This window comes from Pezoporus wallicus, unplaced genomic scaffold (assembly GCF_028554395.1).
Source record: "Pezoporus wallicus isolate ANWC-B61680 ecotype Strahan unplaced genomic scaffold, APGP_CSIRO_Pwel_v1 contig_14428, whole genome shotgun sequence".
Taxonomy (NCBI): Eukaryota; Metazoa; Chordata; class Aves; order Psittaciformes; family Psittacidae; genus Pezoporus; species Pezoporus wallicus.
The window spans coordinates 35,456-48,267 of NW_026642838.1; the positions used below are offsets into that span (position 1 = coordinate 35,456).

The 12,812-nt window shown below is 40.3% G+C and overlaps 1 protein-coding gene across 2 annotated transcripts; it reads left to right on the forward strand.

Annotated features, from left to right (window-relative positions):
- The first annotated feature begins 655 nt into the window (after positions 1-655).
- Positions 656-4,730, forward strand: MMACHC (metabolism of cobalamin associated C). Of its 2 annotated transcripts, none has more exons than XM_057432342.1 (3): positions 656-1,367; positions 1,733-1,885; positions 2,430-4,730. In XM_057432342.1, exons 1-3 carry the CDS (start codon positions 1,146-1,148, stop codon positions 2,736-2,738), a joined length of 684 nt encoding a protein of 227 aa, XP_057288325.1. In that variant the 5' UTR covers positions 656-1,145; the 3' UTR covers positions 2,739-4,730. The 2 variants fall into 2 exon arrangements, with proteins under 2 accessions (XP_057288325.1, XP_057288323.1); XM_057432340.1 differs by having other exon boundaries at positions 658-1,367; positions 2,427-4,726.
- Positions 4,731-12,812: the final 8,082 nt, after the last annotated feature.

Here is a 12,812-nt window from a genome sequence, read left to right on the forward strand (position 1 = left end):
GGATCAGAAAGACTACAGCTGCCAGAGGGAAACCTTATAGTGCTGTATCTCTTCCCAGGTTTAATTTTCATACCTCCTGACCTGATACACTGACTGTTGTACACTGGGAAACCAGCAAACCCTAGATTCTCACCTCTGTACTTTCTTGTAACATCTTGATTCAGCATCTGAAACAAGAGCTACAAAACTGATTAAACTTTGGGTCTGATACAAGAATGTATCTTCATATTAAACTTAGTTTTCAACCTGTGTTTCCGTGTGGGCAGGCCTGGCTGCCAGTGTCACCTGCAAAGTCACTTTCAGATTCCTTTCTGAAATATTACTGTTTAGAGGTGACCAGTATTTTGTGTTTTCAGACTAAATAGTAAGAGTTCTGTTACTTGACATCTCTCTGAACGTTAGTCCTGGTCTTTATGGCAGCCCAGGAGAGTGGAAGTTGTACTAACCCCTAAAAAGACTGATGTTATTGTGCAGCACATTAGTAGTGGGGTGCGGGGGGATTCAGCCATTTCCTCCCCCTGCTGGTAGTTGCTGGTTCAGGCCTGTCCTCTTGCTCTTGTTGCTGCCCCGGTGTGATCCCTCATTTCTGGACTGTGTTACAACACATCCAGCCCTGAAACAAACACCAAAATGTGTGTGTGTCACAATCCATGCACTACAGCTGATGGTTCTGGCAGGTTTTAGCATTGCTAGGAGCTTCACATCCTTCATTTTCACACATCAACATTTCCTGCTGAAGAAATAAACCATGCAACTTGTCACATGAGCAGAAGTACCAGTTTCTTTCTGGCTGAAGATGTGAAAAAAAAAAAACCCAAACCCAACCCGTAAAAGCTTTATCTAAACCAAAACACTTGATTTGCATTGGCAAAACTGGTTGCTGCTACTTCCCTCTAGGGTTTCTGAGCAGCAGAGCTGGATAAAGGGCAGCCTTGAGCTGAATGCAGTAGATGATTCTTATCTCTCACGCACACCTCACAGGGCAGTTTCCAGAAACTCCGAATCCCATATGCAAAACAACTTGGTTTGAATGGAAGGCAGCAGAGAGGCTGCATATTCAGGTTGCAAATGAAGGTGGCTACACTTCATTCCACTTCTTTAAATTCCTGCATGCCCAGTAGCCAAAGAGTGGCGCCTCTGTTCTAATGGAGATTTGTTTTTCTTTGCCAAAGGTTGGATGGTACAATGCTGTTGTGCAGCCCGCCTTTCATCTCCCCTACCCAGATGACACACTGGCCTTCGTGGTACTCAGCACACCTTCAATGTTTGAAAAAGCCCTTAAACCTTTTGTGAACAAAGAACGGTTAAAAATAATCCGGGATCCTGTGGATCAGTGTGTTTCTTATCATTTGTCACGTTTGAAGGAGGTAAGAACCTGAAACATTGATTCCTTTTATTATTGTTGTATGTAACTGGGTGAGTTGAGCAGCAGACAATGCCTTCCAGGTTCCTGCACGTGCTCTTTAGAAGGGTAAAGCATTATTCATGATTGTAAGAGCATCCACAGGCTGTTGACCTGCTTTACTTACATATTCTGTCTCTTTGCCGTTACAACCTGTAGCAATGTAGAGTGCTTTACAGTCATAGTTTGAAAAACCAAGGCCACAAGCTGATAGGTTTCATTAGCAGGATGTCTGGAGCATTCACAGGTGCCTGATTTGCTAGCATCCAGCAAGTAGTGGCAAATCTTTTTCCATGAGCCTGGGCTGACTGTTGGTTTTAATTTTCCCAGAAATTCTCTGACCAGACAGTGGACATCATGTTTGATTATGAGCTTCTGCCAAACCGAAAGCCAAAGTTCTTGGCTCAGACAGCTGCCCACGTTTCTGGAGCTGCGTATTACTACCAAAGGAAGGATGTGAAGCTTGATCCTTGGGGGGAAAAGGTGAGGCAAAAAACACAGCCTGGGAAGAACCACTAAACTGCAGTCACTGAATCATACAACTATTGTTTACTCACTAGTTCTTCCCATTGGAAAATACAAAGTCCAGATTACATATAGATGCATGAAGTGTTTCAGACAGGAATCAGAAGCTTCCAGGATTCTTCAGGGTAGTGGGGAGATGCATACATGGAGAAAAATACCTTGAGCTATGAAATCTTCTTAGACAAGAGATTTCAGTGTAAAAGAAAACCTGTTGCTTGGAGCATTATAAATAGAAAAAAAAAAACTGCACCATATTTAATTTCTTTGTTAGATTTCCAAAAAGGTTACTCTCCCCACAGTGCAGGGTGGTGTGGGCATGGGAAAATGGGAATGAAATGCAATGCTTTGAGCCACATGTTCAGGAATTCCTTTCTTCTCTGTGTGGCACCCCAACAGAGGGCAAGAGTGTAAGAAGCTGCATTGCAACTTGATCCGTTGAACTCTAACCATTACTAGAGGTAAAGTAAGACATCCCAGATCCTTCTTTTTTTTCTTCCAGAAGATCTTTGGTGTATGTATCCATCCCAGGTATGGTGGCTGGTTTGCTATCCGAGGTCTTCTCCTGTTCCCAGATATTCAGGTACCATTCCTGGAGCAGCGTGCCCCGGTTGACTGTGTGAGCACAGAGGAGCAAAGAATTGAGTTGCTGGAGCAATTCAATTTCCACTGGCAGGACACTCGCTACCGGGACATAATTGAAGTGAGGGAAAAGTATTCAGAGGAACAGAAAGCCTACTTTGCCACCCCTCCAGCAGAGAGATTCAAACTGCTAGGGCTGACCCAGGAAGTCCACAGAAGCATATTTCACTGAGTAACACAGTTCTATGAAGGGACAGAGGGCAAGTGGAGTGTAACTCATCAGCACCTTCTTTTCCATGGTGCTGACGAAGACAATACGCTGATACAGAGGTGGCAAATCCAAGCAGTGTGTGCAGTGTCTCAATCCAAACATCAGCTCCTCAGAGTAAGAGGGAGCGCTGCCATCGTGGCACTTGTGGTCTGGAGGAAGGTGGGAGCAGTCTGTGCTGTTGCTGATTTGCTGTGTCTGTTTGGGAGTCCGGCAAGATGCCGATGAGCCATTGGTTGGGAAAAGTGCAGCCACCCTGGCAGCTGGAAAACTCATGCTGCTCATTAGAGAAGTCATTCTTATTCTGAAGAATTTTCTTTCCAAATGTTTTGGGTTTATTCTGTGTACAAGTAAAATTTCAGTCGTTTGTACTCCAGAATATTTTGCCTGACCTCAGGGCAGGTGCTTTTTTAGATGTATCCTGCGTTTTATTCCCCTGTGTCATAACTCTCCCTAGGGAGTAAGTGTCCAGTATTTTCAATATTGCCTTCCTCAGAAGGGAAATTTGAGCTGCATTCCTTCACTTCCAGTGAAGCTGGCTGAACTTAAGTAAGAACTCTTAATGTCTCCTTTCCTTAACATCCAAAAGAAAATTCTCCAGAGATTGTTTTGTTGAGTAGTGTGGTCGTGCACATGGAGCAGGAGTGAGGAAAACAGAAAACAGAGCCGACAGCTACCTCCTTCAGGGTAGTTACGAAAGGGAACAGGACAGTACAAAGGTCACAGCTCAAGCCTGCCGTTTCCTCTTGGCCGAGGGTCAGCTCCTCAGAACAAGGTGATGTCTTTAGGTCAATTTTAATCCATTGTATAGAGCAGCCAACTAACATCTTCAGCAAGATGCTGAATATTCGTTTTATTCATGTTACAATAACTGACTGAAAAAGACAGTTCTCATGACCTTTTCCTAAGGTATATGAGGTTTACGTTTAAGGTACAAGCTACACACACTACAGTTTTACTACCATGGCTTCCTGTTGTGCTTTCTGTATGGGGGAGGTAAACCTGCACACACATAAAAGCCATTGCATGAATGTTTGAATGTGTGACAGGTTTGCCTGTCCTGTACACAGGCAAACAAGCAGAGAGAAGAAAAGAGAAAATATTCATGACATTCATGTGACATATTGCTGGGTAAAATATTTTCAGACAGAAACATTTTTTTTTTTCATTATTTTCTCCTGTTAGATTTGTCCAGAGGTTACAACATACTGGGAATCTGCAATTTAATTTATCTGAGGGTACTTTGAGGCTCAGGCCTCACTGAAATAATATAATAAAGTAAAATAGTATTTTGTGAGAGTTTTGTTACTTGACTAGAGTGCAGTGCTGCAAACTCTAAGCACTTTTTCCCTGCCTATCAGCATGATGAAGTAAAAATACTCTGCAGAACTGAGCCTTTTCGTTTTATTTTACATTGTTATTCTTGGTGCCTTTTGGAGACTCAAACACTAAGATTGCCTTCACACTAAGTCACTGCTTGATACACTTTTTCATAGTCTGTATATTAACTAAGCACAATCTAAATTCAGTGTAATAAGGTTGTTTTCCTGTAAACACAGTAGTGAACTGGATTTGTTCAGTGTATTTGCTGTTACAGAAACATCTCTGTTGGTTTCCATGCTTTGTTCACATCTGACTAAGGCAGACACCTTATTTACTGTGCGGTAGTGATACTGTGATTTTTTATTTAAGCAAAATAAGGAAATTTGTATAAATTCTGTTCGTATGTTATAGAATTACTTCTGGTTAAAGTGTTGCTTGAACTTTCAGACCTTTCCAATTGAACTGTAATTAAACAGGGACTTGAATTAATGGTTCATATTAATAACATATACAAAACACTGATTCTCTTAGAAGGATAAATACAGAAAGGAATCAGATTTATCTTTTCACATTTCAATTTAAAGTAAAATATTTTGCTGTTTTGGGGTTGATTTCTTACATATATTTAAGTCTGTCTTATTTGTTTGTTTTTTTTTAATCAGGTTGCTGTTGCCATTTCATTTCAATTTTCGTAATTTATTTCTCTTCACATGGTATTTTGGTTAATAAAATATACAAAGTTGTAAGTAACCCTCTGTTACTGAATATTTTTATTTAAACAATGCAGTGATTAACTTGCAGAGAGCTAAAGATTAAGCAACAATCAGTTAAGTTTTTAATATACTGAAAACGTGAGCTACCTAAGACACACAAAATCCAGTATCTGAAAACAAAAGAAAAAGTTAGTTATCTTGGTGGAAATTAGTAAACTATTATGGCAGGCTCATAGAATCACAGAATCACAGAATGGTTTGGGTCAGAAAGGACCTTAAGATCATCCAGTTCCAACCCCCTGCCATGGGGAGGGACACCTCACACTAGACCATGTTGCCCAAGGCTCTGTCCAACCTGGCCTTGACCACCTCCAGGGATGGAGCATTTACCACTTCTTTGGGCAATCCATTCCAGTGCCTCACCACCCTCACAGTAAAGAACGTCTTCCTTAAATCTAACCTGAACTTCCCCTGTTTAAGTTTGAACCCTTTACCCCTTGTCCTATCACTACAGTCCCTGATGAAGAGTCCCTCCCCAGCATCCCTATAGCCCCCCTTCAGATACTGGAAGGCTGCTATGAGGTCTCCATGCAGCGTTCTCTTCTCCAGGCTGAACAGCCCCAGCTTTCTGAGCTTGGGATATAACAAAAAGTAAAACATATAGCACATCATGACTAAGTCTAATAAATTTTTATATTTGCCAGGTCGTTTCAGAAAGCACATGACAATGCACTTTCATATTTTCCTCTGTTCCTGCAGTAACAAAAGTTCAAGGTGTCCAGTGATGCATAACTGATATTTGAGGGATTTTCCCTCAGGAACTTAAAAGTAATACCTGTAAGTATGGGAATTCTTATTTATTAAACAAATTAATGAATACTGAGTCACAGGAAGGGCAAATGTGTGTTCTTTGTGCTTCTGGCAATATAGTTAGGCAGAACGAAGTACAAGTATTTAATAACATTTCCATTCCTACTACAGTAATTTTGGTGTGAATTGGATTGGTTCTTACTGCCTTTCTCTTAGATGGATTACTGAGACCCACAGCTGCAGCTGGTAATTTTCTGTCTTTGCTGGTTGGAGTGTATAATGGTCTTTGTCTTTTAAAACTGAAGTTTGAGAACCTGTTTGACTTATCTCTTGGGACAAGACTAGACATGGTGAGGAACAGATCATTCTTGGATCCTGGGGCATTGCGAAGGCATTCTTATTTTCAGCACTTAGAAATGTCAAACAAGTAATACAAGCAATTGCAAATACTTGAATAGATTTACTTGTTCATGGATCACCTCTTATGTTTTTGGACAAGTAAGTTGTTTATCCAAATCCTAATTTTTACACATATTAAAGTATCTTTTTTCCTCAATATAACCAAAAGTGAGTATTCAAGAACTGAATAGTAAAAAAAAAACCCAAACTTAAATTAAAAGCTACTTTAATTTGAATTAAGTTTTAGCTACAAAATACTCAGTATATTTCAAGCTAATAAATATTCAAGAATTAACAAATTTGTAATGTTTTTTGTGCACATGACATCATTCATCTTCAATTAAAATTTCCTGTGTTTTGGCTTCATTAAAACAATGTTTTTATTAAGAGTAAAGATATGACAGAAAATACTGATCAAATGCAAAGCATGGTCTAGTCTGGTGATGAGCAGCCATCAGGGTTATTACTCAGAAATGGAAAAACACTTGAAAAAATGCTGGTTTGATTTTTTTTCTTTTGTGCCAGTTAAATCAGTTACATCTCAGTGGTACAAGAATAAGCACTGATGTTTCTTTAGGGTATGAAATTGAGTTTGGCGAACTTAATTCCCAATATTGCCTTATTTCCTTCTTCTATAAAAAGGGTGTCTTGTAACAATCCTGGCTTTGTCTAAACGATGAAAGACTGAAGATGGTTTGCTTGTATAAATCAGTAGCGGTGTGTCAGAACTAGCCAATCTTACGACAGCAGAGCACTCTTCTGTTTTGACACTGGGTTTTGTTTTGGGTTTTTTCAGGGCTAGATTGTTCTCTGGGTCAGAAGCATAATTTTACTCATTCAGTGTAGTATATGTGGTCTTATATTCATTTGTGAACAAAATTATTGGTGGTATAGCTACTATTTAACATAGGTTATATTACTGAAAATGCAGTGACTTGAATTTGATTATAAAGAAAAAAAGTGAGTAAATACTCCTGTATTTCTAAACCCAAGAAGTGGCAGCTACTGATCAGCACCTCTGTGGTTATCAGCACTCTTTCTTCAGCCTCATGCAAAGAATACATGTAAAAAGTTACCTTTGAATACTGACATAAGTGGCAAGAGCTGCAAAGTTGTTCTTCTAAGGGGAAGTGAGATTTGCCATCTACTGCAGCAGAGAGCCAGCTGCCCCTCTGCAACCTCAACTGTCACTAATTCATCTACTAAAATGAACGTGGGTATTAATGAGACTTTTCTTGCTGTGAAGTTGGCTTCATGTCATATCATATATCCTGTGAGAGATCATCCATCATGTTTGCTTCAGAGCACTTCCCTTCTACGTTTTCAAGGAGGAAACAGAAACAGCCAAGGAACACAAACATACTTTTCTCTCTGTGACTGAAACAACAGACAGATGTTCACATTCCTTAGAAAAAACAGTCATTTAGATGAAAAAATAGGTGCTTTTTTTTTTTTCAAATAACTGAAACACAACAATGGGAAATATGGTGGGAAACTTCAAAAAATGAAATATGCTATCACAGAATGAGCAATAAGATATTTTAGTGGAATTCTAAAATCTCTCCACTATTCTACCACAACCTGCAAAATGTAACTATTTATGTATAAAATTATTTGGAATGGCTACTTCCTGAAAAAAATCAAACACATAACTATCATTCATTAATATTACATCTATAATACATTTTGTATTTTTGTTGATGTTTGTACATAATTCAGTGAGCAAGCAAATTTATTTTTAATAACTCCATATGTTTTATTTCTCCCAAACAGTTCCTACAGGAAATTTTGAAAGAGAGCTTGAACTTTTTCTGATTTTTAAGATAGGAGAATTCCTGCAAGTAAATTAAAGAGAGGATGGGGTGGATTTGGGAGGCTGAAAAATACCCTACAGAATCTTAAATTTATGCAGAATCCTTACTTTTTCTATGAATGCATAAAACCTCTTATTCCTTGCAAAAGAATTAGCTACTTTTAGGTTTTAATTTCATGTCAGAACCATTTTTCCAGTCTTGTTCTGACCAGCCAATCTTTTTTTAACAGGCTTTTCTGTGAAAATATAAAAGACTACAGCAATAAAAATGAGTAAGGAAATCACCTTATTTTTGTGAACACTAAATTTCATGGAATACAATAATTTTTAATTACATTTTTTTAATAAGTGTAGATTAAAGATTTCTCTCTTGATGAAGGACATCACTCTTCTTTGTCAGTGCAGATACTTCAAAAGTATGGTGCTTTAGAACATGGAACACAAAACTCCTGAGCTCACAGTTTCAGAGGACAGCACAATCTTAGTGACTTCACATATATTCGTGTATCTATGGTCAAGTGGTATCTCGCACAGGAAGACTAAATTGAGACACGTGTCCTGTAATACGCACAATGAATTAAGTTTCAGTTGAAAGAGCCAAGTTTCACATTAAAGTCCAAACCTATCATCACTAGGTGTGGCGAGAGGAGCTTACACAGGCACATCTCCTGTTCTAGAGAACTGCAAACAACTTAAAGCACGATGGCAACCTGTTCTCTGCAGCCACGTAAGCATGTGCAGCATAGATTAGTTCATTATGCAGGTGTTTGATTTGTACAGGCTTTGGCCTGCAAAACCATGCTGTAATATCATACTCCTATGTTCTGTGACGTGTTTGAATTACACCAACATTACAGGTGAAGACACTGACTAGTGACTTGATAGAAACACAGACATGTGAACAGCCAAAGTTAAATCAGTTCTGGCTGTATGTTAAATGCAAATTAATCTGGGTTTCTTTTATCTTCTAGTATTAAAAATAGAAGCTTATATATTAATGATCAAAATGATACCTATTTCTTTGACTGCCTAGTGCAGTGTTCTGTGTGTACAATTGATTTGTATCCAAAAAAGACACTGACAGCTTTAACACACTTTCTGAATTGATGTGTAAGTGTATGTTCCTACTAGTACAGGCTAGACAGAACCACCAGTCTGTGGCTTCAGCCCACTCTTCTGCACTTACTCCATTTCACCCTTGGCAAAGTAGAACCATGATGTTTCTGTCTTGAGCCCTCTATGCTTTATCTGTCTAGCAAGATACTTCAGAATATATATTTACACATTTTGTCCTCTAATATTAAACACCAGACCCACTGAAAATTTCAGAGGATATATGTAATATTTTTCCAACTATTAATATGATAAACCCTGTTAACTTTAGCAAAATCTTTACATGACTGTTGCTTTGATGTACAACATTACAAAAAAGTACAGCCATGGAGCTTTTGTCAACATGCTTTCCTAACCAAAGTACATCATTTTGCAATACCTGCTAAGTGTAAACTACTTGCTTTTGTTCTTTGAACTGTATCGATCTGTTGGGTAATCCAACTTGCTCTTCAAAGGCCCGATAAAAAGGCTGGAGCACTCAAGAAAATAGTACTTTTTAAATTTAGTAACAGTTTGGAGTATTTTTCAAAGCCAGTGAGAAACCTGGTTTGTAACCATGTTAATTCTTTAAATATTACTAAGCATTCCTGTTCTTAAAAACATCTAGAAATAAATACACAATCATTAATTTTGAAATAGCATTGTGCTAGTTTTGACTGAGATAGAGTTAATTTTTTTCAGAGCAGCTGGCATGGGGCTGTTTTAGATTTGTGCTGGGAACAGTGGATAACACAGGGATGTTTTTGTTAAGTGCTGAGCAGTGCTGACAGAGTCAAAACTTTTTCTGCTCCTCACCCCATGAGTGAGTAGGCTGGGGGTGCACAAGAAGGGATCCACGCTGGAGCAGTCTATTCCTGAAAGACTGCATCCACGGAAGGTACCCACACTGGAGCAGTTTGTGAAGAGCTGCAGGATGGACTCATGTTGGAGAAGTTTGTGAAGAACTGGCTCCTGGGGTAGGCACCCCACACTGGAGCAGGGGAAGAGTTTGAGGAGTCTTCCCCTTGATGGAGAAAGGAGCCATGCCCTATTCCTTGATGCTGCTGGAGGAGAGAGAAAGTAAAGAATTCGGGAGTAAAGTTAAACCTGAGAAGAAGGGAGGGGTGTGGAGAAGACATTATGTTTTTATTTCTCATTATCCTACTCTGATTTGATTGGTAATAAATTAAGCTATTACCTCCCCCCCCAAGATGAGTGTTTTGCCTGTGACAATGTGTGAATAATCTTCCCCTGTCCTTCTCCGATACAAATAATTTTTCAGAGATTATCTTAAGACTGAAACTTCATATGCTTGTAAAATTTTCCCATGCTCGTAAAACGTTCTTTAGCAAAGCAGCAAGCCAGTTTTACAACCCCCCAGTAACCACAGCAATCAGCTACAAATAAAGACAACTATGAAAGAGACACTGTAAGATGTATTTGTTTCCCTTCACCTGACTGTTCTGAGATATAAAGAAACCAATGAATACAAGGTTGTATTTATAATAAGCAGCCAAAATGGGCAATAAGAAAGATGAAATTACTCACACGTTAAAAAGGGCAAACACCAGACTCGAGATTCCATCCTTTCTAAATGGCATCTGCTGTGTACACCTTCAGGGAAAATCCCAGTAAGCAGGACAGGACACTGCAACAGCTATCTGTCTTGCTACCAAAACTGAGTGTTGCTGATGTGTTTTTACTGGGAAATGACACCATTGATCATGAAATCAAAACAGTTCATAACTGTAATGAAAATGGTACATGAAAAAATGTTTCTTAATGAGGATAACAGCTATTTGAATGTCATAGAACACCAATCTAAGATGTTACAATACCAGGAGTGAGGTGTACCCTAGAACACTTACTGGAAATTCCAAGTTACATCTGAGCTAAGTTTAAGCAAAGAAATAAACCCAGGCTCTTCTTGATCTGTATAAGTGGTAAGCGTTACCCATACTGCGTGTTACACTACTCTTGGAAACATTAAAATGACAATTTCACAAATGTTCCCATGAATTCCTCACATGCCTGAAGAATAAACAAAACTCTAAAAATACTTAATTGCATCAATTCCCACAATCATTTGGTGTAAACATGTAAGACAGTTCCTAACTCACAGGTGGTTTGACTCTTGGCTGTTTGAACTTCCATATTATCATAGAATAGCTTGGGTTGGAAAGGAACTTAAGATCGCTCCTGTTCCAACCCCCCTGCCATGGGCAGGGACACCTCACACTAAACCATATCACCCAAGGCTCTGTCCAACCTGGCCTTGGACACTGCCAGGGATGGAGAATTCACAACTTCCCTGGGCAACCTATTCCAGTGCCTCACCACCCTTACAGTAAAGAACTTCCTCCTTATACCCAATCTAAACTTCCCCTGTTTAAGTTTTAACCTGTTACCCCTTGTCCTATCACTGCAGTCCCTAATGAAGAATCCCTCCCCAGCATCCCTATAGGCCTCCTTCAGATACTGGAAGGCTGCTATGAGGTCTCCACGCAGCCTTCTCTTCTCCAGGCTGAACAGCCCCAACTTCCTCAGCCTGTCTTCATACGGGAGGTGCTCCGGTCCCCTGATCATCCTCATGGCCTCCTCTGGACTTGTTGCAACAGTTCCATGTCCTTTTTATGCTGAGGACACCAGAACTGCACACAATACTCCACCATCACTATGATATTTAAGTACATACCATTAGTAGTGTCTCTGTGGTCCAACTCGCAGTGGACAGCAGCTGTCCAGTTATAAGTGCAAGGTTTTTCTCAGTCACAAAAGTTTTCCTCAATTAATAGCTATTTAAGTAGTGATCAAGATTAACCACTTCTCAGAACAGAAGAATTAGCACATGAACACAACTATGACTACTGGCATATTTAAAAGGTGGGAGGTGTCAAAAATACGTTGTTGAACACTAGACATCACTCAAAGCAGGAGTGCAGCTGTGTTAGCAAGGAGGGTGAACACCAAACCTGTCAGAAGTGGAGTCTCCATTCTCTTTGACCATTACTCAAAGGAAACACCTCACCGAACTCACTGCATCAGAGGAGCGGGTCAGACAAACGAGGACAAGAGCTATTCTGACCGGCTCCCGGATCTCCCATCGCGGCAACCCCGGCCTCTTCCCGGCCGCAGCCACGCCGCGGAGGCCGCTGGACACCGCTGCTCCCGCCGGGGGGCGGCCCGGGCACTGTGTGAGGCGAGGCTCCGCCCACAGCCAACCGGCGGCCCCCGTTGGGAAAGCGCGGGAGGCAGCGGCGGCAGGAAGGGCTCGCTGTGGTGAGGAGCGGCGGGCGGACCCAGGGCCGGGGACAAGCACGGCGGGGCTCGCTGTGGCTTTTGGGAAGGAGGTCCAAGTCCAGAGAACCCCTTCACCCCTACAGCACGGGCGGCCAGTAACTATTCCTTTTAAATGCTCTGGTTTTAGCATCTGATGAGTGAATACAGTTAAGGATTTGAGAAGGGGTTTCTATCATAGCGAAGGCCTGAACTTCATCATTAAAGTAGAAGCCCTCAGTTTGGCACAGAACAGCCTTATTTGCTATGCTATCAGGAGTTAGGAGGACATCATGCAGCATTTCTCTGTGTGTGCGTATATATATAAAATAGCCAAATTAGAACAGGTGCAATTTTTCTAAGAGCAGAAGTTACTTTAGTTACACCAAAGACTCCCCATTCCACAAGCTATGAACACACTAATACTGTACACTCTCTAAACTGCTGTAATCAATTTTACAACATTTCAATGCTAATAGAGCCAGACATGACTCACATACATTTTACATTAGATTAGCACTGATTTTACTCCCTTTCATTTGCTAGGAAAGAAGGTCACCATATAACAGTTAGGGTTGGAAAGGACCTTAAGATCATCTAGTTCCAATCAAA